Here is a 27,828-nt window from a genome sequence, read left to right on the forward strand (position 1 = left end):
TAGAACCTGTAATCAGTTTTTTTTTTGCCAAAGTGAGTTTTATATATCCTTCATTTATCCAGGTAAAACGTCTCACTGACACTAAAATGTTTCATTGACATTAAAAAAAAAGTTTGGTTTTTTTGGCCAAGAGGGCAGTTGGAGTTAAAACAAATATATTATAGGGTCCATAACGATATTCAAAGTGGACAACAGGACTAGATTCATTATCTTGTAGGTAGAATAACGTAGAGTGGTAAAGATACTTGCATATCGCTGACTACATCGGAAGTCACTTTTTGTTACGACTCTGTTCAAAGTGAGATATCCTGATTTGTTCGCCCTATCTTTGATGTCCACGTCCCCGTGGTGTCCGAGTCCTACCGGCTGCGCTGGGTTACGCGCCTTTGCTTTAGAAAAAAAAAAAAACAGACAGAAGGAAAACTTCATAGAAATGGCGGAGGGTGCTTCGACTCTCAAGGGCTTGAGAGCCCAAATGGGTAAGAAATATGTTGGCAGTTGTGTCTATTTGTGAACCGCTTGTGTCTTAAGGTGTTGCACTCACTTTCTAACATTTGCAGTCAACTGCCGCCTCTGACCGGGTTGTTTGAGCGGTCAGCTTTTCTAGCTAGTAACGTTAGCTCGCTGCCCGGTTATGAGCCGAGTATGGACGCGGAAAATATCTGCAACTTCTTCCCACATTAAAAGTTACACGTTTGGTTGATTTTGTTAGCTGATGGTTGTGCTGATAACTTTTAAGGGAAGCAAATGGACTGTTCTAACTCGCTGTAAGTTAAATGCGTGCAGTTAACGTTCAGCTAAAGCTGCAACTATACGTCTTGCAGCCTGAGACCCGGTTGATATGCCACTACTTCTGCATTGTCACCTTTCACGCAAATTAATAACGTTGTACAGGAAAGTGGTTTTATGTGAGTTTATCGGAGTAGATAGGCGTTCTCTAAATTCTTTGTAAACTAAGCTAGCTTCTGTGTAACTGGTAAAAATAGTACTGGTTTGGATGTCGTTGCTCTTCGCTCCGAGAATCCTGTCAAACGTGGTCTTCTGTTGATCTTTGTCAGGAAGCTTTTTCTGATCGGGTCATGCATTTTCTAATAGCGGCGAGCTGATTTGATGCCCAGTACAGAAACCAGCAGGCAATTTATTTTCTCCACCCGTGGATCAGGCGGTTCATAGTGTATCAGCAGTTTTGTAGCTTCCTGCTTGAAACTCATCTTATCTTATGTTAAGTGATCTCTTCCCTCTCCCACATTCATTGTCCCACATTCATGCTTATTTGCTGACATATGGCATAACCCCCTTAGCGCTCCAGGGAGGGCAACTATAACAATGTCTGACCTGAATTTCAGATAAAGCTGCACTGTCAAACGCTGAGCCCTGAGCTCTCTCAGGACTGTGTAGCTGTTTTTCCTTAAATGCTTAGATGCACTGATACTATAGTTTTGGTTGGACCAGCAGCCATGTGTCGCCCACTGTTCTGTTAAGCAAAATGCACATTGGCCTTTTGGAGATTGCACTATGTACAAGCTGAAGTCTATCAGTGGGGCCATCCAGATTTGGACGTGGATGTTTACTGTGTTTGTATCTGCCTGTATCAATGCATGGTTTGTTATGGCTGGCTGAGCAGTCAAGCCTTTTTTTTTTTTCCTGTTTAAAAAAAACCAAACTGTTTTAGCGTAAAAATGGATTTTCTACATACCCAGATTGGGTGTAGGCATGTTTTACTCCTGGCAACAAATGGATCACATTCTAGTGCCGTTCTTCTTCCTGTTTTCTTTCATTTTTCCATTCAGTGTTTTCAGTCTGGCCCTCAGTTCTGTGGTGGGTTTTTTTTGGTTGTTTTTTTTTTTTCTTTTAATGAATATTTCTACCAAGTTTAGAGGTATGCGTTTGTGTCCTAGGCTTTATGAGGAGTTAAAACATGTCTTCAGCAAAAGTCCTTCAGCTTTCAGTCAAAGTGGAGGACTGACAATAATAAAATAATGCTAGGAATCTAGCTCATGTACATGGTCATTTCCACAAGAATGTGAGAAAGGAGAAAAGTACCCTGCTATTATGAAGCGAGATCACACTGCTGCAAGTAACACTGCAAGGTTGTCCGGATCCTGGCTTAACACATGCTGCAGCAGAATTAAAAGCATGAGAAGTATTTCTGAACTGGGTTAGATTTAACCAAAGGAGGAAATGAACCACCCTCAATTTTGATGTGTAGCTTCTTGGATTTGTACACTTAACTCTGGTTGTGTAGCAGAAGTGCCCCATCTTTTGATTTTTACCTCTTAAAATGATTGAGAGGATGTGTTACATTTTCCACACTCATGTATGCACGTACCAAATGATTTGAATAGCAAAACATGCTAATTTGTGTAGACTATAACTAACCTTAGACTAACCCCAGGGTAGTTTAGTTCATGAGGCGTTAGTTTGTATGTTTATATATCGTTGGTACTTCATTTTATGTTATCTAACACTAATATTTCCATCTCCACAAAGACAGATTCTCTACCAGCTTTGGTGAGCTGGGATAGCTTACGGACAAATTTCCAAATTGTCCCCTCTTGAAAGTCTTTGAATAGAAAGTTTTTGTGTCTTTGGGCAACATGTCAGAGCTTATTTCAACATGGTTCTCGACCTTCACACAGCAACAAAGACCAAACGCATGAATAATGGGTTCAAGAGATGTTACACAACAAGTAAATGTCAGATATTCAGGGATTTTGGCTCTTCCACCACAGAAAAATTACAAAAAGTCATGGATTAATTTATCTAATAATAAACATATTTTTGCTTATCAAAGGAGGAAAAATAACAAAATGTATAGACTTCAAAAAGCTAACACATGCTCTTTGCTTTCAATGTCTGCACATCAATGGTGCGGATGTGGATAGTCACTCCTCAAATAGTCATGAAGATTAGTTCCACACTCTTGGCACCAAGAATGTTTTGGTTCAATAAGTCTTCTAAACTGTATAGTTTAAAGTGTGGTCGACTTGGCTGTACTTCTTGGGGTTTAATTAGAAATCTAGAGAATGTATATATTTATATTTTCTGCTTTTTTTTTTTTTTTTTTTTTTTTTTTTTTTTTTAGCTTAACCCTATAGGACTGAAAAATAACACAACACTATAGGATATGAGCAGTATATAATTATTAAAAATAGTGGATGTGAGAATGATTACATTTGTTGATGTTTATTTTTTCTGTGCAAGACAAAATGGTCCACTTAGAGCAGGAGACTCTCTTGGAAAGTTGTCATCATCATCCTGCTGGTACTACAAATAGCCTGGGCTTACCTTTACATGAGTAGGTCTTGGTAATCCCATAGAAGATTTAGTGTGTTTGTGCGTGCGTGTTTCTTAGGCATCTATCAGCTGTGTCATCCATCCTGAAATTTTGTGTTGGTTGGCTCATTGTGTTGGTAACCTTTCAGTCAAATATGATAATTTTCTGAATTTGTGAAAAAATAAAATTAATTGAAAAAAATAAAGTAATCAGTGGTTCAGGTTCATGATTGCCTGCATATTTGCATCTGATAGTGATCAATTGGAATTACAAGGCCATGTAGTCAATATCAAATGTTAATCCACCCTTATATTTAGCAACGTAGGCACTTCCTGTGCAGCAAGCTATTTAGTTGCACCATGCTGCAGGGCACAATAAAGAGTGCAGTTGAAAGGAACCATGGAAAGAAAACCCTGATCCACTCATCTGACTCTTGTGTGTCCACTATACTAATATGTGATGGAAGTTGTAAAAACGTCTTATGAGTATTCTTGTTGGGCAGGGATAGCTCAGTAGGTAGAGTGGTGGCCCCATGATCGGAAGGTCGGGGGTTCGATTCCCCTGAACAGCTACCCTGAGGTACCCCTGAGCAAGGTACCGTCCCTACACACTGCTCCCCGGGCGCCCAGTGGCTGCCCACTGCTTCACTGAGTGAATGGGTTAAATGCAGAGAGGGATTTTCCCCACGGGGACCAATAAAGTACACTTTCTTCTTTCTTCTTCTTCTTGTTGTTAAGAGAACTAGCATTTGCCTCTGACTGTTATGATACAAGGCTGACTGGCCTGTTTCCTGTTTCATGTTTTGTTTGGGCTGCAGAGCTGGGTCATTATCAGCCCCCCTGGTGGTCTTTACTGATGCCACAATAATCCATCAGAAGAAGGCAAATCATATTCAGTCGACAAGTATATCTGCTCTTTCTAATGCTAGAGATTCAGCATCACAACAGAAGTGCAGATTTATATTAAATGTTTGTAATATGTTACAGAGTAGGCAGTGCAGTGGAGTGGTGGCTGGTAGTGTTATGTTACAGCAAGGTTTGAAGCCAGCATGTTGTCTTTCTGTGTGGAGTTTGCATGTTCTCCCACAGCCTAAAGACATGCATAGGGATCGGTTAACTGGTGTGAGTGTGAGTGGTTGTCTGTGTTAACCCGGCAACAGATTGGTGATCTATCCAGGGCATATCCTGCTTCTGACAGCTGGGATAGGCTCTATCCCCCCACCCCCTAAGTGTTAAGCGTTAGATTAATTACCAGCTAAAATTCACAACTTTAGACTTTATGATTGCTGTTTTTGGAGATTGAATATTATCTGCAGTTTTTTTGCTTGTTGGTTGTTTTTTTTGTTTTGTTTTGTTTTTTTGTCCCACATTTTCAGCTACCGGTGATTCTTGCTCAGAACATCTGCAGTTATCAATTCCTCTCCAAACAATTGAGGAAAACATCACTCTGAAAATATATAATCTATCAAACAGAGTTTGAACAAGCAGTCATCCACAGCTTTTATCTCTTGCATGTGCCGTTTGAGACAGCTCATCAGCATTCTTCTGGTTTTGGCCTGATAATGGTCATCCCAGAAAACACTGATACATTATCAACATTTGAACTCTCAAATTGCAAAGAGATTTGAAAGTTCAAAGAGTTACAACAAAGCATTTCAGATAGTGTAAAGAGGATTGTGTATAAAAAAAAAAAAAAAAATATATATATATATATATATATATATATATATATATACTTTGCATTAAAGTAAGTGAATCTATGACTAAATGAGCTTGTAAACCCTGGCTCACAAGATTCGATATGTTTAAAATGCTTCCCCGGTGACTGTTAGAAAAGTTTAAACTTACAAGAAGGACTCCAAAAATATTTTAATCAAGTTGTTTACATGTTTGTTGATTGCCATCAATACTCATGTATTACAATAATAAGAATGATGATAATAATAATGATAATAATGATGATAGTTATACTTTGACAATGAATGCTAAAGATGAGTCCAGTAGCTTACTTGGTTATGTAGGATTTATGTGCCATCCATTTAGATGGGTTCAGAAATATCATGCAAATATTTCTGTAACCCAATGCAGACTCGTCACGGGGCGACTGCTTTTACTGCCTCACATTCTGAGCGAGGAAAAAAAACATGCTCCGTCTCATGTCTTTAAGGTTTTGCTGAATCGTGGTGTAGCAGGGATGATGTATGTTAATGTGTGCAAATCTCCATAGTGATGGAGGGATGAGTGAGTGCCTCTGATTGGCTCTTTTCATTTCTATGAGCACACCTGGCTCTCTTGAGGTCTGTTGGGAAAACAGTGTCTCTTCTCGCAATCTCATGAAAGCACTTTAATCAACACATGAATGTGTCTGATAGCAGAGATTTGTCTCATTTTATTCCAAGATGCATCTCTTGCTTGGATGTATTTATATATATTTTGCTTATTCCTTAAAACTACAGTCACTACTACTGTGACTGTGGAAGCCAAAAGCCCAGTAAAAATTTATTTTACAGGTGATTATGCTGCACACTAGTAGACTTCTTTTATTTATTTATTTATTTATTTATTTTTTTTAGCTTAACAGCTGCTGCCTCCTCAGTTTGCACTTTCTGTCATACTTCCCTCTTTGCAGACAATACAGTTTCCTGAAATTACAATCTTGAAGTATGAAACCTACTACAGAATGACCAAGGTCAAACTTCATGCTTGGATTAGCAGCTAAATTGTTTACATTGTTTTATATAAATATAGCATTTCATCACCCGCTTTATAAACGTATCCTTATTCTGCTGCAGTTTGTTATATCACCACCATTTCATTAACTGTTAATAAAAACACTTTAAATTGCAAATTACAAATTTGATATGATTTGACACTGAGTCCTGAGTGAGTCTTCAGGCTTGGTTTGTTTCTCTTTGTTGTAGCTATGACTCATCTAATTTCTGAGTCAGTACGATCCTTGATACAGGCATAAGCATGAATGAGAAGCACTTCACCTGTCCTTGCTGTCTGTAACTTAATATCTATCTTATCTTGTGACGGTGTATCCCATTGTTTTTTTTCTGATTTTTCACTCTAATAGGGAAAAATATGTTGATTGTAGAGTTATAGAGGTTTCATCAGTGTCCAGTCATCCATATTTTAGACACTAGTAACCAAACATATAATGTAAACTCCTATAACTTTAATAAAGATTTTCTATTACTGTATTCCTTGTGGAATTGTATGATTGCCAAGTATTTGTTGCCTAATGACAAAAAAATAGTGACTGATAAGTAATTTATGAATCCTCTGTCTATTTACGAGTAATCTGCTACGTGTTGTGTGACAGCAAAACTGTTTAAAGTGCAGTCAAATCTTTCGTCATTTATTGATTTCTCCAAATGGAATGAAGAGGAGAGTCTGAGTACAAAAGTGAAGTGACTTGTAAACATCCAGCTGTACACTTCGACCCTTCATAAACGTCTCTGACTGGAGAGCATTGAGGTTGCCGTTTGGATAATTGGTGCATGAATAGTTAACCTGACAGGTCTAATTTCCTTTGCTTCACTGGGGTAAACAATTTCTAGTAAGTCAACAGTTCTTACTGCTAAATTTGGCACTGTTGCATTGTGTAAGAAGGGTCCATTGTCTTCTCTGCCTTACAGAGTAAGGTAATACTTGTAGAGTTGATTTCTATACAAGGAGAACATGCTACACTCGGAAAACCATTCAGTGTCTATGGTGGGTGAGTGGTTTGCTCATAGCAACCTGGTGAAAAGCTTTGTTTTCTTAAATTCAATCTCTCTGGGGCTGCTTCTTTTAAAGCTGTCTATAGTATATGTTACCCTGGTGGCAAATAATGTGGGATTATGAGGGTTGTGAGAATTCAGTGAGCATAGACTGTTTGAGGTGCTGGTGCGTGGCCTGTCATGATGATGCTTTGCATAGCTCAAATACTGATTGGTTCAAAAGTTGTCTAAAACTGGAAAGAGAATAATAGCTGAGTTGATCACAAAGAGGAAGAAAAGCAAAAACGCATCAAAGATAAAAAAAGAACACATGGAAAGCACAGATAATGCATGCAGGGGACAGTTTTCATTCTTTTTTAACAACCAGTTTTACGTCAGTATCAGTACCGAATAGTTCATTGTATCTTATGACTTCTGTCTTCTCAGCAGCATAGGGTTAAACAACAGGGCCAACAACAGCACAAAGACAACTGAGAGTAGCCCACATTACCGGTTGTTCCAAGTATTTTGACAGTACGCCACATGATAGCTACAGCATGTAGACGTAGGTTTGCAAAGCTCTGTGTAGGACGGGCAGTGCATCTTGTAACAGCTGTTTACAAACATCCCAGTGATTCAGTCATGGAGGTTTTGAGTGTGAAGCAATCTGAGTAGCATTAAACTTGACAATGGGTTCCTTAACCCATGCATTCATCTGGGTAGCAGCCGGCAGTTAATAATTGAAAAATTGTGCTTTTAAATTACTATTTGTAATACATAGAAGACGGTAAAGACCAGCATCTTGCTTTATCCACCAACTAAATGAAAATAGATTTAGAATAAGGACACATGATTCATGTTAACATGGGAAAATAAATACTGGATTTGCTTGATGGTATCATTGTTTTTTTGTTTTTTGTTTTTTTAATTCAAAGAAAAAGTACTATGCTTTTCGCATGAGCAGTCTAACAAGATCAAGAACATTTTTTCTTCAGTCACTTAGAATACCTTTGTGCGACAACAGTGTTGCTTCCTTAAACAATTATTGGCTCTATTTATCCTATTGCACCACTTGGACAATCATTTTTATAAGGTCCCAGTTTGTTAGTACTTAAGGAGCTCCTTTGCAACAAGAAATCTCCAGAGCTTTCCTAATATCTCCAGCATTTTAACTTTATTATGACATTAGTCATATGAGATAAATTGCTTGTGTTAAAACCTGGAGAGAGAGTCTTTTCTGGATCTTTTTTAAAAAGCATATGAAAAGTTGTTTTCATAATAGAAAATATATATTTTTAAGATTAACAATAGGATTGCTTAGTTGCAATGGAGACGGTGAGATGCTTTCACAGTCACAGGACTATCATTTTGCTCTTTGTCAGCATTTATATAATGCCAACAAGAAGGGAAGAAACTGGTAACTGATACCACAGCTCATAAAGCTTGATCATGTCCTTCATGTGCTTCCTTCCTGACTTTCTGTCCTTTAACCATACTTTTTTTTTTATTTTTTAATGAATAGTTTTGGCTGAAGAAAGGACTATTGACCCTGCGATAGTTTGATGGGAGAGCTGATCTTCTCTTGGAGTTAGACTTTTTATAGGACAGACTGCACGCACATCAACTGTTAAAGCAATGATTGTGTTTTTGGGTACATGTGGAAATTAGTCATCAGTTGGTTTTATGTTTTCTGGATATTTTTATACTTATGAAATTTTGTACACCTGTGGGCGCACATGCTGTATACCAGGAAGCTAACAAGGGCTTTATTCTACTTTATCATTGAAGCTTGTCACAGAAAGCACTGTATGAATAACTACACAGCTGACCACAAACATGGTTGAATAACTGGATTGTTGTATAGCTTCAGATCTATTAGATCTCTCCAGATTTACCATTCATATGGAAAGCAAACAAAACAGAACAAAAAACAACTTATTCAAATTGTTTTGGTTTGAACTAATGGTTTAAACAGACTGTACTTGCTGTGCTTTGGGCCTTAGTATTGCCCCCTTGTAAGGTGCTTGCATGCCATCAAGCTCAACTTTTAGATCAGTGTCTTGGCCAAGGACCCTTTGCTATCTAAAATAGACCTCCGAACAGACTAAGACAAAGCAACCAAAAACTGTTCTGTTATTTGAACATCTTTTGAGAGATAAGTGCCAAATCTTAGCCAAAACGTAACTGGTATTTAACAAACATTTGGATGTTTACCAGTGGAAGCCGTATTCCCTGCAAGGTACTGCTGACATGTCCAGAGTTTCCTGTTGCTGGATAAGTGATTAGGAATACAAGTGTGGGGGTTTTTTTTTGTTTGTTTGTTTTCTTTGTGTGTGTCGTGGAAACAAATACAATTTGTATAACATTAGTCTTTTGGTCCCTCATCACACTGTCTTTTAATTGATACTGGGCTGCCACAAACGATTATTTTGATAGTCGACTAGTCACCGATTATTTTTGCGATTAGTCGACTAATCAGATCATCATCCATTGGAGTAAAACGTACAGCTTATTGCACCGGCAGCATCTGCTCTTATATAACTATCATTAGCTTACAGCTTTAAGTGTTTAAGGTATGTGCTAACTAAACATAAAGACAGGATGATAGTTTATTACATTTTAATGAAATTTGCAGATTGTTTCGGTGAAGTTTAATAAACTCCTTGCTATCTAAAATATAACAGGACACCGGAGTATATTCTCGAGCATCTCACACTTCTGATAACCAGTTGTCTTCTTGACGTTTATTCAGCTGTGCAAAAACTATAACTTTAATCTCAGCCAAACCGATTTACTCAGGAACAAATAAAATACAAAAAAAAGCCAAATAATGACATTTTGAAGTTATCTAAGTGACTTATATATATTTAACCTGAGTAGCGAAAGACGGCGGTGGGTTTGAAAACGATTTGCCGGGAGTCCGGTGTTCTCACGGCTCTAGTGACTTTGCCCCCAGCTAGCTATTGAGCTAGTGGGTAACAGACATCTCCGAAAACGTCGGCGCGCTTTTGAAAATATGCGGTGTCTTGATAAACTGAGCAGATATTTGAGGTTTACACAGCTACATTCTCGCCTGAAAATATGTTAAAAGTTTATTTTGTGACCCAGAAAGAATAATAAGAGTAATATTAAAACTAACCAGCTGCCGCCATTGTTGGAAACTGAGCTGGGCTGCGCTATGAATTCTGGGACAGAGCTTCTTCTTCTTTGGGGTTTAACAGCAGCTGGCATCCTTGTACATGCAGTGTTGCCATCTTCTGTTTCAGTCCGTTATTACACTGTTAAATCCTACTACTTATTCCTGCGTCTTTTATGATCTTACAAAGCTTCAAACAACGCGTCAACTATTAAATCAGTCGTCGACGATTTTGATAGTCGATGTAATCGTGACTAGTCGACTAATCGTGGCAGCCCTAATTGATACAAATCAAATCATTTGAATTTCTGAATCTGGAGTTTTTATATCCATGATCCAAACTGGAATTGACAGATTAAAAGTGGCCACTCCCTTTTGTAAAAGGCCATCTTTAAAATGGTAGTGAACGATGCACTTATTCGGTCCAAATCTCACCACACCAGCATAATTCTCCCACAATTCTCAATGTGGAATCAGAGATGGTGGAAGTATAGCACGACATTGTGAGTCTACCTTTTATGCAGACATCAGATTGGTGCTGTTACTGTGTCTACTGTTGGCTTTAAAAGCGCAACAGTGTTGCATTGCTACCTCTTTCTGCCTTGCATACACTTTATGCAGAATAGGCAAAATAGTGGCACATTATTCCTGCCTTGAACAAGCTGTGTAAAAGGACTTGTTTGTTCTCTCATTCAGCTGCAGCTGCACAGGCACAAGCCGAGGAAAGGCGCAGCTTGGCGGGAAACAGCCCAGGACCTACAAATAACACACCAGCTAAACCTCAGGGGTGCAGGCCAGGTAAATGACACTACATCTTGACACAGAATCAAACTGGTTATTACAGATATTACCCTCTCGTGAGGTTATTGTCGTCCATAATCTGAAACATTAGATGCAACTCCCAATGCTTTTCTGCCATCCTCTCAGTGTGGCTTAATGCAGGTAAATCTTAGTCATCACCTTATTACCGTAACAGTTGACAAAGCTCATTAATGAGTCACATGCACACATCTGCCTGCCTGATACAAAGCCTTTGTTACGCTATGCTGCATTGTAATCCACCATCAAGTTATATGTGTAAGTATTCATGCACATGCTTTACCTATAAACCACATATGCACGTGTGCCTGCAGTACTTGACGGTGCCACACTTAGAACAGACGACAGACTGCGGGTGGCAAAAGAGAGACGTGAGGAGGCAGAGAGACAACAGGGTAAGAGGATAACCCCAGTTTTGGGATTAAGATATTTTAGCCAAAGAACTATAGTAAATACTCAAATAATCTGATATTGAGTTTATTAAATGAGCAATGGTTTTATTCATTTTAAACAAAAATACCTAACAATTGGATATAGCTGTTAGCTGCAACCCACCAATAGAAATCTTTCATTTACTTAGTTTGGTCTTACTAATATGTTAATTCAGTACAAATAATAATAATAATAATGGATTGGATTTATATAGCGCTTTTCAAGGCACCCAAAGCGCTTTACAATGCCACTATTCATTCACTCGCATTCACACACTGGTGGAGGCAAGCTACAAAAAACAAACAAACAAAAAAACAACAACATACTGACGAGTGATTTCTTTGTACTGCATGCTCATATTGCCAGCTTTACGAGAATCTCAGATCATGGAGCGGGAGCGCAAGGCCAAGCTGCAAGTGGAGCGTCAGATGGAAGAGCGTCAGAAAAAGGTTGAGGAACAGCGAAGGAAGGAGGAGCAGAAAAGATTGGCTGTGGAGCAGAAGAGGAAGCAGAAACAGGAAGAAGAAAAGGTAGCTTCAACACGGGTGGAAGCAGAGTAATGTGATCTACTCAGCAGCGCTCACTGCTGCTCAGCTGACATTTGTGACTAAAAGAATCTAATTTACATAAGAACACAGCTTACACTGTTTTTCTTCATATTTTTAAAGGACCATCACCGCGCAGTTGCCCATGAATTGTAATACAGTTATGAAAGCTACAGATCATCTTCTGTTTGTTTTGTTTTAGGCTCAAATGTTAGTCAGCTGCAAATGACTTGCATTTTTTCCCCTCAGGAGCACTATGAGGCAGTGATGAGGCGGACGTTGGAGCGTAGTCAGCAAGTCGAGCAGAGGCAGAAAAGATGGTCTTGGGGAGGACTGTCCACAGACTCAGATGGACGAACAGGTACTTTAGTTCGTCCTTGATAGTTCACAGTGTATTGTGTGCTACACCACAGCTGGGATGAAATTTGGCCTAAATCTGAAAGCTGTTCATTGCAGTTTTATTTATTTATTTATTTTCCAGCAGCTAATGCAAACAACAGATAAAACCAGTTGAGTCGTAGGCAGTTAGTTTACCCACATCACAGCATTCTTGCTTGTTGTCTGATCAAAGCCCTCTCAGACAGCCTCTCAGCCCTCATTTTACCGTGTCCGCCAGAAAATCAAACCAGTCCGGTGTATGTGATGATAGTCTGGTGTTCAGATGATAATCTGAACAGTGGGTGTCAAGTGAAGGATGATGACTATCAGCCATTTCTAACCTTCATCTCTTTCACTTATTTGAAGGATATGTCATGATGTCATATGTTTTATCGCTCTTTCCTGAGAGCTGTCTTTTCCCACAGGAGATTCTGATGCCAGTGCCTCATCTCCAGTAACTATAGTTATCTCCTCTCCCTCACCAGAAAAGCCACCAAGGAGTCATCAAGGTTTTGTTTGTTAATATTTAATTCACTGGTGTAGCTTCACAGCATGGGTAGTCACTGGCTCTCCAAATGCACTGGCAATGCTTCCTCCCAACACCTTTGTTTCCACCAACCTCATGCAGTTTTTTGTTTGTTATTTTACTAATATTTTTTTTCTTTAGAGCCTTTGAGCTATAGGTTTGGTTACTGGTCACTTTTTCCATTGTTGTTTTTGACATTGTAACTAATCAACAAATTTTTATATACCCAATACATTTTTTGCAAAGGCAGTCAACCTATCCTTAATGCTCTGAAGCTGCCTTAAGGACACAGCTTATAATCATAAGAACTAGAATATCTATATTTTTTAAAAAAAACCACAGGCCTGAAGTAGAGCTGGGCGATATGAGATTTTTTCATATCACGATATGTTTTTTTTCATTTCAGGCGATAACGATATCTATCACGATATAAGCCAAATAACTATATTTGTAAGATTTAAATGTGCCGTTGCTCACAAGTAAAATGTGAAATAATCAGCAGCTTGTTTTTATTTAAATATTTATTTCCCATAATAAGTTCAACAGGGTAGATGTACTTAAGGAACATGAGACTTTTTCAGATAAATAAAGGCAAATATTGCAAACTACACAAAAGGCAGCCGCTAAAGCGTTTAAGTTTCAAAATAGAACAAACGAAACAGACTAAATTGTCAATTCCACTTAGAAACAAAGTATTAATTCTAAAAATAAATCTTAGTTTGTTTTACAGAAGAACAGACAAAACTGACTAACTTTTGTCAATATCAAATAAACTGAGAACTAAAAGGAAATTCTCAATCTCTCCTTGTTGTATAGCTGAGCTTTTCAAACAGTTTTAACAGTTACTTTAGTCTGACAAAAGCCGAATGACGAATTAGCGCTTCCAGTCAGAGACTGAGGCTACGTCCACACGTATTTTTGAAAACGGAGATTTTCTGTTTTCGTTTTAAAAAAAAATCCTGTACACACATAAAGGCAGAAATGAAGGAAAACGCTGCTATGAACATGCCAAAGCAGCAGGTGGCGCTAGATTCCTAACCGTGCAGAAATGTTGGCCAATCAGAAGTCTAGAAGCCTCGGTGGGAAAAAGTAAACAAAGCTGGGGCATAGAAGCAGAACAGAGTCGTATGTGTGGAGGGACAGTAAACACTGCAGAGAGTAGAATTAACAGTAACAGTCTTGTAGAAATTCATTTCACCGAAACAATAACGTGGTGCACAGTGTGGCGCATGCACCAGTTTATTGTATTTCCAGACTTGCTTTCGGCACAATTTACAGTGCACGCTACTCTGTTTTTTGTCAGACTTGAAATAGCCGAAATACCTTCACACTACGGAACTTCTATGGCTCTTCCGTTCGACAATCTCTCCGGCATTGGAACCATCATCTGTTTTCTCTTCGGTCACGCTCGGTTGATTTTTCTAGTCGGCACACTCATTTCCTCCATTACGCGCTGGCTGCTTCCCAAACTAACACACGTGCGGCTTGGCACTTGTGCTGTACCTAACAAGTCACGCGACGTGACGCTGCGGCTGTGATTGGTTCGGCTCTGCGCTACTGAATTTGGATTGGCTGACCTTTTTTTTTTTTAAGAGGACAAGAGCGGCGAGGTCTATCGCGATAGCTTAATTTCTCTATCGAGTAAAAGTTATATCGCGATACATATCGTTATCGTTCTATCGCCCAGCTCTAGCCTGAAGTAAGGACATGAATGCAAATCGTTTTTAATATTTAAGGATTTTAAATGTAAAAGCCATTTTATTCCTGAATTCTGGCTGTAATTGCTCATTCCTATTGTTGTGCATTTCAAGATCACATGGGTGACTTTGCAATAATTTCTCTTTGAATGGTATTCCAAGAAAGCACTATTGTATCTGGCACAGACAATATGTTTATGCTCTGCTCTTGGAGGGATTCAACATAAACATTTTTTGTTTACTAACTAACAGCAATGTCTGATTCTCAAATCACAGTGGCTGTGTTTTGATATTTATGCTTATGGCATGTACTGTTGTCGATTCGGTGTGTTGCTGAATGCCCATTTTGTTAGTAGCACGATAGCATGATCAATTAAGTTAATAGGAAAATTCATCCCCAAAGACAAATATAGTTTGTGTCCTTTTATTTCAGGTGTATTAACTTATAGCCCTTTGCCTGTTGGAGGTATTGAAATACAGCAGATCATTTTACTCCCTTTTGTAAACCTAAATTCCCTCCCTTTTGCCTCCGGTTTAAATCCCGCCTCCCTTGTCTGTCTTTCCTCCTCCCTCTTAGTGGACAAGCGCTCCACATCCACCACAAACCTGAAACAGCCGCCTGAGGCTGGCATGAGCAAACGCCTATCCTCCTCATCTACCACCCTCCTCAAATCACCTGACAAACGTAAGTCTCCTCGCCTCCCTCCCTCCCCTCCTTCCTCCCTGCTTCCATCCTACCCAGTGCTGCAACTTAACCAACAAAAGTGTTTTGTTTTTGTGTGTGTGTGTGAGAATATTTATGAATGAGCTTTTTCAGGTATTGTACCATTTCTGAAATGGAACAAACTGAATGAACTCTGACCCCTCTCCTTTTTCATATCCAGGGTTTAACAGACTCACTGATGCAGAGAGGGATTGGTAAAACTGCTTTAATCTGTTTCTCATTCCTGATTCCAGATACTGCCCAGTTCTTCTGCATACATTCACTGCATCTCTTCGGATTCATTAATCAGTAAATAGTTTTAAGGGCTGCTGAGCACCAAACGATGATGTTCATGAATATTCTCTTGTATTATAGAGAGCTGTCACTCTTCTGTTACAATATACTCAATCCTGTTTTGATTCACATAGAATATAGTAGAAGTGTACAAAAAAAAATCATGAAACGGGTATTTGATTTCTACAGGAAACAATCAATGCAGATGGGTGAATCACATCTCTTCACAGCCTCTTCAGGCTGACAGTGTCATTTTTATTTTCCTTTTCAGCATAACTGGTTTCTCTTTACTTCTCAGCTTGTTTCATAATAAATTATGCCACCACTCTGAATACAATATATGAATTAATTCCAAAATGTTGTGTACCAGTTACAAGCTAGTCTCGTTATTTCACCTTTGGGTTATTTCATCATTGTCCCTCAGGTGTTAAGCCAAGGAGTTCATCTTGTAACCGGTTACCTAGCAATGCCAATGCTGATCAGGCCAGTAAGGAAGACGACAAAAAGCTTCAGGTGGAACAGACAGGTGCAAAAGATCCCCTCTTCATCTCGCATGATACTTTAATAACCAATATTGTGTTAAATACACAATTTGTCGAAATAATGCATTATTTATTAAATACTCAGCTGTGTCTTATGCATGACACGCACACTGAAGATTTGCTTATTGCTTGTTATTTTGTTGAAACACTTAAAGAGGCTAAAAGTAGTATTACAATAGTCAGCTCTGATTTAGGGAGAATGAGCTAGTGTGATCAGATGGAAAAGTTGAAGCTCGTCTTTGTATCAAGGCTTCATCTCTTAAACTGGGGCATCAGCTGCTGTCAGCCTTAACCCGGTGACTCACATAAAGCAAAACAAAGTGCACATGACTTGTAGACTTTCTTAAGGGTTTCCTTGTTGACTCCCCCAGTGCCTGCTTGGCTATAACTCCACTCTCATGTTCCCAGGCCGTTCTGTGAAGAAGAGAAGTTCCTCCCTTACGCGAGTAAGTCTGGGCAGAGCACAGACCCCTGCAAAGCCTGATAAGGGGACAACGGATGATCAAGGTGGCTAGCATGAACAATCAGCATGCAACACTCATGCATCTTTCTTTAAATAATAAGCATGTGGCTCTGATGCTACTTCATCATTCTGAATCCTCTTGTATTTTTAAATCCTTAACAACGCTGACTGCTGCTAAGAGCTTTTAGGGATAATAAATCTCATTTATCTCCTTTCAGACTTATGAAGTTCAAGGTTTTTTTTTTTATGCTGGATCTTCTTGCTGCATATGGCCTTTTTTTTCCATTCATGTTCTCATTTACCTAAATGCTCATTTACACCCATGTCAGATGCAGTTTTCTCTACACTGCCAGTTGTCTTTGATTTTCTGGGAATGTTATGCTTGTTCCATCAGTCCTTTAACCTTTTTGCTGTCTTGACCTAGCTGATGCTGCTCTACGTCACATTTCTCACTGGAAGTGAATCTTGTTTTAACCCCCTTTGTATTTTATTTTTTTATCTTTTCATTTTTTCAAGTGTTCACTAAGGAAGTGTCTGTTGTGTGCTCTGCTTGGACTAACACTGTGTATTGTTTTGTTGTCACAAAGTGTTGATTGTTTTCTCCCTCCGACATGACGTCATAGGTGGATTTAAGTCACTCGTGCTTCATTGCGGTGTGTGTCCGTGCCATCCCAACATAGCAGCCACAGAGCACACAAATGACCTAAGCAAATCACTGTACTCTGTGTGTTGCTATTAACAACCAGTGCTTTTATTTGTTCCGTAGCCAAACCAGTCTCTTTGTATGTATGAAACTAAAGAAAAACGCTCTTGTCCTCTATTCATGTATGTTCTGTGTGTTTAATCTGAGCAGTAGCACAACACATAAGCTGTCTTCCATACTGAATCAGCATTTTTGAGTTTAAATAGGTTTTTTTTTTCATAATTCTACCCTTATTACAAAAATAACTACAGAAATTATGACCTGGATGTAGAGTAGGAAACGGCAGGAAGTCATGTCGCCAGCCCCAACGGGCAGCCACTAAATGATTAACAAAAATCAGGTCTGTCAACAACACATGTCTCCTCAGGAAGGGGCTATAAAAGGAAGTGAGAATCTAGAATCTCCTTTTGAAGAGCTAACATTTAGGTACATGTAGCAGAAACAACCTATTATAAGCTCCAAATATTTCTCAGTTGCATTTTTTTTTTTTTTTTTAAGTATCAGCAGCAGCCTTAATGGGGAATTTTCTTAGTGTCTTAGCTAGTGTGCTTTTAGAAGGGCTGTAGTCATCCTCTTTCTTTGCAGGAATAATTTGGACCGTTTTTTCTCTTTCCACAATAGAGAACATTGCACAGCATTAGATGTAGCACTGTAATAGACATGGTCACTGTTCTTTTGTTTATTCTTCTCTTCTTCTTACCCAGTATTATTCTTCTGATTGCTTTAAAGTCATTTCATAATTTGTTTTTCCCTTCAGCAAATCCTAAGGAACCATTACTTTGATGAGCTTTTCACTAATCACCTACCAGGCAAACTCTTTTATCAGTCTCAGTACTTTTCCACGGTCACCTTATGTACTGTCTTTTATTGAGTATCCTTCTTTAACTCTATATTTATGAAAGTATAAAGACAGTTTATAAGGAACCTATCTAAGACGAGAGCCATTACCTTTGGTTCTGTATGTTGATTCTCTTGTTAAATCACATGGTGAACTTTGTTTCTTTACTTTTATTCCCCATTCTCATCCACTCTTTCTATCTTGGCCTTTACATTCTCTTGCTTTTTTCCGGTGATCTGTTTTTTTCGGACGTGTAGCTCGCAGGCCACTGGCCACTACTGTGGATGGAGGGGTCCTTAGTCGCCTGCTCACACCCACCCAGGCCTCACTAGCTAGGAGCAAGAGCGCTGCCGCCCTGTCCGCTGAAGGAACAGATGCCCCAGGTAACCTCCGCTTAGGAGACCCTGAAAGAGAGGAAAGTTGGCCAGGGACAGACCTGGTTACCCTCTCGTTTCATCAGTAAAAAGTCAACCTAGGTATTCCCATTATCAGTTAACTAGATAATTTCATTCCACTGCCCAGATGCACTTTTGGACTTTTCAAAGTGATTGGTCGCTTCAGAGTTTTGACTGCAGTTGTAGTGATCAAATGTTAACTTGTGCACAGTAATTAATTATAATAAATAGCATGAGAAAGTGTATTTACATTCTAACAAATAAACTGACATACTCACACACACGTTTAGTTTACATGCATTTCCAAATCTGATACAATCAGTTGTTGTGTGCTGAGCTGGGCTGTGCAGGGCAGTCTTGGTCAGGAGCATTTCTCTGCCTCAGAGTAGCTTCAGGGTCCACACTAGGAGATTTACTCTAAGCTGCTTACCTATTGGTTCTTGTTACATCAAAGTAGGTCTGTTGTGCCTTTCCATGAGTTCTCATAGTGAGGCATAATATGTGTTGATATTGTGGATGCTTTAAAGCATCCTGTGTGGGTTTTTATGTCGCCCTCGATGACTGACATGCCTTAATGTGAATAAGTTTTTTGCTGTGGTGGTAATGATCAATTGCTCTATAGTGGTTGACAGCCTGCAATGATTAACATACAACCACAGTAATGAATACCTCTTTTTCCCTGGTTGACTGTGTGTTTTTATAGGTAGGAAGGGGAGTGTACTGTAAAGCACTTCAAAGCTGCAGCTGCATTTCTAGTGTTGGTTTTAGGCTGTGGCGTTTATTGAGTATTGAGTGGCCATTACAAACCTGTTAGAAGGTATAGATCCTCTGCTAAGTATAGCCCCAGTAGAAGCATGACTCATCCACATTAGCAGCAGCTCATTACAGGGTAGGTTTCATAGTCATTGCTGCGGCGCAGTATAAACTCTGAATGAATTTAGTGAACAGGCTGTGGCAGGGAGAGTTCTTTGGGTCTTGGGATTATGATGGTTAATCCCTCAATCTGACACAGCAAGCTAGTGCACAGCACCATTTCCTCTTCTAACTGCAGGCTAGACTTAACCTAATTGCTAAAGACAGTGTGTTAGAGCCTTTGCCATTACAGTGTTATAGTTATTTCTCAGTCCTGTCCTGAAACTTGAAAGGTCGGTCTCTCTCTGATTAGGAACAGTTACAGCATGACAAAAGAAAGACATATTACTCATTACTCATACTCTAGTTACTGTACTCGAACACAGCAAGCAGTGCTATTTACATTCACTATGTGTTTAACGTACTAATAAATCTGTGTGATTTTTGTGTGTGTGCAGTGTCAGTGTGTGTTCTACTTTGGTGGTGGTAGGTTTTACATAATGTGTCTTGTGCTGTGCTTATGGTGCCTGGTGTTTAGATTTGTTCATGTTGTATCCAGAAGCTGCAGGGTGTTTGGGTTTTTCGCCACATTGTTGCTCCCTGCTTGTTATGTGTCTCCAGTAATTTCCAGCCCGTCCGGAGTTTCAGAAATTAAGCTATTCCCTGCGTAATGAGCTATATCTAACAAGTGGCTTTTTTGTTTTTTTTGTGCTCTCTCTCCTTACAAAAACCTTTCATTTCTTCCATCCATCATTCTCCCTTCCTCATTCCTTCTTTCCCCAACCTTACCTCTGTATTCCCCCTCTTTTCTTAATCATTCACTCCTTTTGCTTTTTGCTGCTTTGCTGCCCAATTTGGTCGCTTATCACTCCTCCCATTGGTTGTGCTCCCATGGTCCTGCGATGACTGTGTCCTTTACCAGAGTGTCACCTGTGTCCTCGCTCAGCCTCTGCCAGCCCATTGCACCCACCCCGTGGTCCAGTGCGCAGCCGCAGCAGCGACCGACAGAAGAGCAGCATGACCACATCTGTGTCAGCCGATGGAGCCCTGGACCCTTCGATGGTATGAACACCTTCGTTTTAATAACTGAACTTAGCTTTTAATCGTTGATCTCAATTTTAAAAATGTTCTCATGTCAGAAAACTGAAAAATAATGTTCGATTTGTTTAGTATCACTTTGGATTTGCTGATGGAGTAACCTGGATGTAGGGCTTTAGCTGGCATCTCCTAATCCATATCGAAATTTCCGAGTGATCATAGACACATTTAGGTTACGCATTTGGTTGTGACTATAAGAACGACAGAGTATGTTATTCTGCTCATAGAAGATGTGCTTGAAATAATTTAATGGAGTTTTGATTATATTACATAATTAAAAAAAAACATGTGTAGCAAAGCTATGGTTTTATTTCTGTGGGAAAGTTGTTAAATTTTGTTTGGAAATCATGGACAGAAAAAGTTTCAGTAGCTTACTTTTTTTTAGTAGCATTGTAGCAAGAGGGAGCACAGCAAGTAGTGCTATCTACAGTGACTGTGTGTTTAGTGTACTAATAAATCTGTGTGATATTTGTGTGTGCAGTGTCAGTGTTTGTTCTACTGTGCTGGTGGTAGGTTTTATGTAGTCTGTGCTGTGCTTGGTGTTCATATTTGTTCATGTTGTATCCAGAAGCTGCAGGGAGTTGACAGAAAATGAAAACTTTCCTACATTAAAATTTGTGCAACAAACAGAGTGGCATGGGAAATAAATTGCCCCCTTCCTGATGTATTAGTGAGTCGTCAATGCACATTTGGAGTATTTGTGATAGGTCGCACACTCTTGGGAAGGTGTAGAGGTTTCTTTATTTGTGGATAATGGCTCTTGCTGTGGTTCACCGGAGTCCCAAAGCCTTAGAAATGACTTTGCAACCCTTTCCAGACTGATAGTTGTCAATAACTTTCTTTCTCGGCTGTTTCTTTAGATCGCAGCACTGTGTGTTGCTTTTCGAAATTTATTAGCCCACTTTATTTTGTTAGACAGTTTCTATTTAAATGATTTCTTGGTTCAGCAGCTCTGACATTAAGCATGCCTGGGTGTAGTTAGAGAAAATAAACTCAGGTTTCCATAAATGTGATTAATTACAGTCATCTCATCATTTAAAGGAGGGTGGGTTACTTTTTCCACATAGAGCCAGTTAGGTTTGGATAACTAACCAGTGATCTCTGTCTAGTATTAGAATTTGTTTGATCTAAAACATTTAAGTAAGACAAATATGCAAAAAATGCTTTTTCATGTCACTGTATATGCATATATCCTGCTACATTTGCCTGTCAAAGTACTTCTGCAGGATGCTAACCATAGGGAAATGTTACTCATGCAGCTGCTCTTTGGACTTTGCTGGTCACTCATTTAAACATGGGCAAAATTTCATACTGCTGATGCTTGAGGGTCTTATCTGTATGGTCTCACTTGTTGGTCTGCCGTGCCTGGTTCTTTCTCAACCTGGCTTTCTTCCGCCTTCGCTGTGGTTGTGAAGGGCTTCATTGTCATAGTATGAAACAAAGGGATTCACAGTGGCCCGATTATGGACAAATCAGGCCATGCAAAGCAGACCCCACCCAGACCGTGGGACCCAATGTCAGAAGCCTCTGACTTTTCTCACCATCATGTTATCATCTCTCCTTAAGATGTACTGAATGGATAATGTGGATAATTGGAATTCAAAGACTTCTATTTGTATTACATCTCAATACAAACCAGTAATTGTTTTAAAGTTAATTTTCAAGACCTGCAGCAAAAGTAATCTACAAAGATTTGTAGTGAAAGAATACGGTGAGGAGTTTGTTACAAAGTAAAAGCTTTTTTGGGGGGGAATCAGTTAAAGTCATCACTAAAGTGCTTTGTTTTTCAATATGTTCTATAAATATTTCATAATACACAAAGGATTTTGTGGGAATTGGTTTTACGTTCTTGGAATAACCCTATTTGAGAGTGGTTTCATTAATACTGTCTCCACTTGTGTCCTTTTTTTTGGTGAAATTACAGAAAGATAAGAAGTTAACATCACCTGTGGGGCAACGTCCTGCCTCCCCATCCACTCCAGGTCGGCACCGTTCGCCATCGCCTGCCCCCAGTCCAGGTCCGAAGAGGACTCCTTCGCCTTCAGCACCCAAGTAAGACTCCTGCACAGGATTTGTTATGAAACACATGCATTTTCATTTGGTTTTAAGTCAGAAAATAAGATGGCACACACAATTTCTTCTGCAGGCAAAGCCCTAAGATGCGCCCAGCCTCTCCAGGCGCAATGAAACAACGCCCACCGTCTCCTCAGCCTGCATCAACCAAACCCCCACCCATCCAGAAGCCTCTCGCTCCAGCAGGACCACCAACCTTACGAAAGAGGAACTCCAAGTCCAAAGATCTATGTCCTGTTCAAGCTGTGGCTCAACAGTCCTCTGATTCCAGCAAGACCAAAGACAAAGATGGTGAGCAGTTAACAGAGAAAGATTGCTTTATGTACTGTGACTTAACAGCTATTGTCACCTGGCAGTCAGTAGCAGTATTTGCCAAGACTGTTCATTATCCTGCAAACCAGGATGTTTGTTCACTGTATTCAGACATACATTTCATTTCAGCCAGTAAAGCAGGACAAGATGATATCTTTGTAAACCAAGCTAAGTCTTAAGTCACTAAGTTAAAGTGTTTTCGGCTAATGTACTGCAGCACGTCTAGTTCCAGGTGATTACCTCCAGGTCATAATGACATATCCCTTTTTTTCAAAAATGTTGCTTCTGCAAAAAGACTGTTTGTCCTGCACGTAGTTATTGGCACATGCTTCATTGACTGCATTCAGAGGAAACTGCAAACAGAATTTGTGCTTTAAGCACAAGGGAATCACAATCACTGAACATGGTTTTATAACATGTCATTTTATTTTAGTAGACACACCATTATTGGGATTGTGTTTACATATTGCAATAAATCTCGGTGAAGCAGAAAAGGTAGCGTTTATCACCTGGAGTCGCATGCTTTAGACATTTGGATTTGCTGTTTCTTCTGCCACCTCCTGGCAGGGAAAATCGTTTTCATATGGATTTACATGCAACCAGATATCCACTGTGTGTTAAAAGCTCTAAAAGCATGGTCCAGTTTAGGTTGCACATTTATTTTTAGGAGTGTATGAACGGCGTTTACCCTGTGTCTGCTGAGATAGGCTCCCCAATGGCTGTTTTATGAGCAGTTAAGAAAATGGAAGGATGGGTTTATTCAACAGTCCAGCTGATAGATTTGTCACATTGCTTACTATGGCTTAACACACCCAATACACCCAAAACATAAATGGATAAATGGCTTGATGTGTTAACCTTTGTTGTCTAACCTCATGTATGAATTCCTGAGGAGAGTACTTCACTCAAAGCAAAGGGATACTCTGGGATTCAAGTTGAACTTTATCAAGACACTTTCTTCACTGTTCTGCTTCTGTCTTTTCTGTGATGACAAATTCTTTGTGAGCTTTGTGAGCTGCTGGTTTTCAGGACTGTCTGGAAGTCACAATAGAAGTAGCAGTGCGAATCCTCGCTGAGAGAGTATTCAAGAGTGTAGTCCAGGCCTCAAAAGGCATCCAGTATGAATCAGGGGTATGATAATGGACATGGTCTGATACTTGAGGGCAAAGGTATACCTGATGAGGGGATGGGACTTTACCATGTGCTGATGAAGGTCGGTGATGGTAGGGATGATGTGCTGCCAGAGCTTGATTTGAGAAGAAAGGTTAAAGTTGAGGTAAATCAGGCCCGTACAGCATTGACAAAGTAGCTGACAGAAAGTCCTCAACCTCTGCATTTGTCTTTTCCACCTGTCAGACTCAAAGGCTACGTCAGGCACCAACTCGGCTGCTGAGGCTGCCAAGATCCTGGCAGAAAACCGTAGACTGATGCGAGAGCAGAAAGAGAGAGAGGAGAAGCTTAGGCTACAGAAGGAGGAAGAGGAGAGGTAAGGTTATTTGAGCTGCTGGAACTGTGTTCTTGTTTGTTCCACAAGTTATCATCATAAATTATTGTTTTTATTGTGTGTTGTTTGTCTATATATGACAGAGTAACCTCATTTATGACCACAGCGTAATACCATTGACAACAAAGTTGTTTAATAACAACAGTAGTTTGGAGCTGCTTGTATTTTATAGCCACATGTGCGATTTGCATTGTTTTAGCTAATGAAACAGGCTGAGGCATACTGGTAATGAATACGAATAATTTTCATTTGTCAGGATACGTTAAATTAAGAGGTGCCATTTTTGACTATCTTAGGTTGAGAAAAGAAGAAGAGGCACGATTAGCAGAAGAGGCTCGATTGAAACGTCTGGAGGAGGAAAAGCAGCTTGCAGAGGAGAGAAAACTTAGGGAAGAGGAAGAGGCTCGCCTAGCAGAGGAGGAACGGATTAGGCTGGCAGAGGAGGAAGCACAAAGGCAGGCTGAGCTCCAAAGGGAACGCGAGGAGGCCGAGGCCAAAGCCCAGGAGGAGGCAGAAAGAGTTCGTCAGGAGAGAGACCGCATTATGCAGCAGAACCAACAGGAGCGTATGGAGAGGAAGAAGGTATGATGGGTGCATCAACTTTTTAAATTTTTGTTTTGGGCCTTGATTCATCGACGTGTCATTAAATAATTTTGTTTTGACAAGAAGTTACATCGAGAGTCAGTTTTTTAACCATCAGTCTCTCCTTTACCCAAGAGTCCAGATCACATTGGCAAAGTAATTACTAGAAATTAATTTCTAACCTAACTTCTTTCTGTTACAGAGAATTGAAGAAATAATGAAGAGAACTAGAAAAGGGGACCAAAATGATTTAAAGGTGAGCTCACATTCAGTCAACCCATTTGGTCGTATTTGTGATTTTTGGAAAATTCCTTCACAATCAAGGTCGGTTAACATTTGTCTCCTGTGTAGAGAGATGATGATAAATGCACACAGGAGAATGAAGATGAGGAAATGGACCAGATAAACTATGAAACTAAAAGTAAGAGTTCTCCAGTCTTTTTCAGCTAAGAATCTAAATATGCTGAGCGACTTTCATTATTTGTCTGTAACTGCGAATGTATCTTCTTACTTTCAATGTACTTACATATTGCTTGAGTAAAATTACATATATTTCTATGCGACTTGTGACATATCTAATCTGTGTTTTCATTGTCGCCCTAATACAGTAACAGAGATTGACAAAGATGAGAGCTGTCTGTCCTCCGGTGAGCCTGCAACAGAGCGAGAAGAGCCTCTGGGCCACACGGACGAGACATCAGAGACAGACAAGGAGAATAACAATGGCACAAGCACAGATGAGACTCAGGCAGAAAGGTACAACTGTAGAGAAACCAACAAAACCCACAAACTGAGTTACGTTTAGTCATCTAAAACTGCCTCAAATAGTTGGCACTTTTCTTCCTCACAAAATACCTCGGTATTACAAGTTAGCTAACATGTCAGAGGTGGGACAAGATTTTCTCACATTATTAAACTGTTTCGGTATGTTAGTGAAGCCAAAGACTCCCATCTCATATTTTACAGTTTGGCTTCTAACATTTTACAGAGAAATACATAAAATACATTACATTTCAGATCTTTTTTTCTCTCTTAAGAATCAGATTTTAGTTCAGATGTATTTCTATTAAAATACAAACACCTATAATAATCTCTTACTCTCCCTTGGTTCCCCTTCTTCAGTCCAGTACCTGAGGGTCGCCTTGTCGAGGGTTCTGAGTTCACGAATGAGCAAGACTCTACCAAGTTGGTCTCCACAGTCAATGGAAAATCCAACCAATGGAGCTTTGAGGAGCTCATTGACCTTAACGGCCACTCCAAGTCTCGACCCCTCCTTGAGGCGGGGGACTGTAACAATGTCTTGATCAATTGTGACGGGAGCTCAGATGGAACCAGAGTAGCCTTTGAAGACAATGAAACCCCCATCAGCACGCTGCATTCCTCCAGTCAACCCTTAGAAGCCCTGCCAGGTGAGCTGTCAGTCGCTGATGACTCCGATGCTGCCATTGTCTAACTTAACAACTGACAAGAACTCTCGTGTTTTATGTCCCTCCAGAGATTTGACGTCTGCGGCGTCGCTGAGAAGCCTCTTATTGCTGCACTCCTAAAGTTCCTGTCCAGTTGACCTCCTTAAAAATTCTGTCAATTCCAAGCAGCTTTCTCCCCTTTCTCCTCCTTTTCCAGAGGGAGGAGCACAAGGTGAAGTGGAAAGACCACCCAAGTGCTACGTTTGCACCCTACATGATGAGGAAACTATGTATTGAAAGTATATATTAATAATTGTGCTTCAGGGAAATGCTGTCTGTTCTTTCCACATGCTTACCCTGGGTCTTTTTCCTCTTCCTCTTGTGGTTTTTAGTTCTCCAGATTTTTTTTTTTTTTTCTCAATTTTGTTCAGTTTTGATGATTTTTTTTTTTTTTTTTAAAGTGTTTGCTTTTGTCAGGGGTGCGTTGTTATAATTTATTAATTTTGGCTTCTTTGATATTGTAATTATTGTTATCAAATGTTTAGTCTTTTTTTCTTCTTGTGAGAATATTCCAGGACACATGCACAATAGATTTTGTGAATTATTCTTAATTAATGGAAGAAATTGTTATACGTTCTGTTTTGTTGGGGTTTGGTGGAGGTGGCATCACAGGTTCTCCATGTGACTGATCTAAATTTACTTGACAGTCTACTTTTTGCAGCAACATGGCCTTACAATTTTTTTTCCCTCCTTTCTAATTTTTTAAAACAATTTTTTTTTTTTTCTTGCATGCACAGGTTAGCAGTCCCTGCTAACCTCGGGATTGGCTGTGTTAATACATTACTTGACTGGGCTTTTGCCATTTCATCCCCCTCCTTGATTTTTTTCCCCCCCTTTCCTTCTTTGGCCACTAGAGGGCTTCAGCAGCACAGCAGTTGCATTTGAAGGCGAACCATGTGTAGATCCACATGTTCAGTAAACTTTTTGCACTTGTTTGAAGCTCACGGTTGGTTTAGGTTTTCCTTTTTTTTCTTTTTTTTTTGCATTTGTATATAGAATACAAGTTTACTAATATTGTACTTTACAAGAGTCCTAGCTGGGTCCGGTTTTAGTGTCATTTGTGGCGACTCCTCCAACTGTTTGAATAACCATACCTGTAACAGACTGTCACAAGACAGAGGTGAAATCCAGTAGTTTATTTTTAGCTGCTTCTGAGCTTCTTGACATGGTGTTTGTTACTAAACTGAAACTAGGAATCAGGCTTTCAATGATCCGGTTTTAACTTGAGCTTTAGTTCCCGCTTTGTGATTCATTCTTCTGTGTGCTTCATCATCAGTTCCACTTCTTTCCAACTAACCACCATCTAAATATCCTGTCAAACTAGCTGCTACATATGACAAAATGCATTTCAACTATTTTTGTAGTATACAATTTTGGCTGTTGGTTTCTATATGAAAATGCATTTCTACATATATTTAAGTGTTATTATATTGTGTAAATAATCAGTATTAGGCAAATGAAGCCATGTTTAGGATGGAGTGGCTCAG

The 27,828-nt window shown here is 39.5% G+C and overlaps 1 protein-coding gene across 10 annotated transcripts; it reads left to right on the plus strand.

Annotated features, from left to right (window-relative positions):
* The first annotated feature begins 342 nt into the window (after positions 1 to 342).
* map7d3 (MAP7 domain containing 3) lies at positions 343 to 26,691 on the plus strand. 10 transcript variants are annotated; one of them, XM_026145172.1, is made up of 20 exons: positions 343 to 479; positions 10,816 to 10,917; positions 11,253 to 11,333; positions 11,737 to 11,900; positions 12,165 to 12,276; positions 12,719 to 12,802; positions 15,094 to 15,201; positions 15,938 to 16,039; positions 16,464 to 16,562; positions 18,317 to 18,442; positions 20,229 to 20,368; positions 22,329 to 22,456; positions 22,551 to 22,768; positions 24,146 to 24,275; positions 24,590 to 24,875; positions 25,078 to 25,131; positions 25,227 to 25,296; positions 25,484 to 25,631; positions 25,998 to 26,284; positions 26,371 to 26,691. In XM_026145172.1, the coding sequence occupies exons 1-20, from the start codon at positions 434 to 436 to the stop codon at positions 26,376 to 26,378; spliced, it is 2,493 nt and encodes an 830-aa protein (XP_026000957.1). In that variant the 5' UTR covers positions 343 to 433; the 3' UTR covers positions 26,379 to 26,691. The 10 variants fall into 10 exon arrangements, with proteins under 10 accessions (XP_026000957.1, XP_026000966.1, XP_026000971.1 ...); XM_026145181.1 differs by having other exon boundaries at positions 20,253 to 20,368; XM_026145186.1 differs by lacking the exon at positions 12,719 to 12,802.
* The last annotated feature ends 1,137 nt before the right edge of the window (positions 26,692 to 27,828 follow it).

The sequence above is a fragment of the Astatotilapia calliptera genome, chromosome 2 (assembly GCF_900246225.1).
Source record: "Astatotilapia calliptera chromosome 2, fAstCal1.2, whole genome shotgun sequence".
In the NCBI taxonomy this organism is placed as follows: domain Eukaryota; kingdom Metazoa; phylum Chordata; class Actinopteri; order Cichliformes; family Cichlidae; genus Astatotilapia; species Astatotilapia calliptera.

Excerpts from the sequence above, each read along its gene's own strand:
- map7d3 (XM_026145172.1), top strand. The coding sequence starts at position 434 with ATGGCGGAGGGTGCTTCGACTCTCAAGGGCTTGAGAGCCCAAATGG. Across the intron at positions 24,276-24,589 it reads CAGAAGGAGGAAGAGGAGAG|GTTGAGAAAAGAAGAAGAGG; the intron begins GTAAGGTTATTT and ends TGACTATCTTAG. Across the intron at positions 24,876-25,077 it reads AGCGTATGGAGAGGAAGAAG|AGAATTGAAGAAATAATGAA; the intron begins GTATGATGGGTG and ends TTTCTGTTACAG.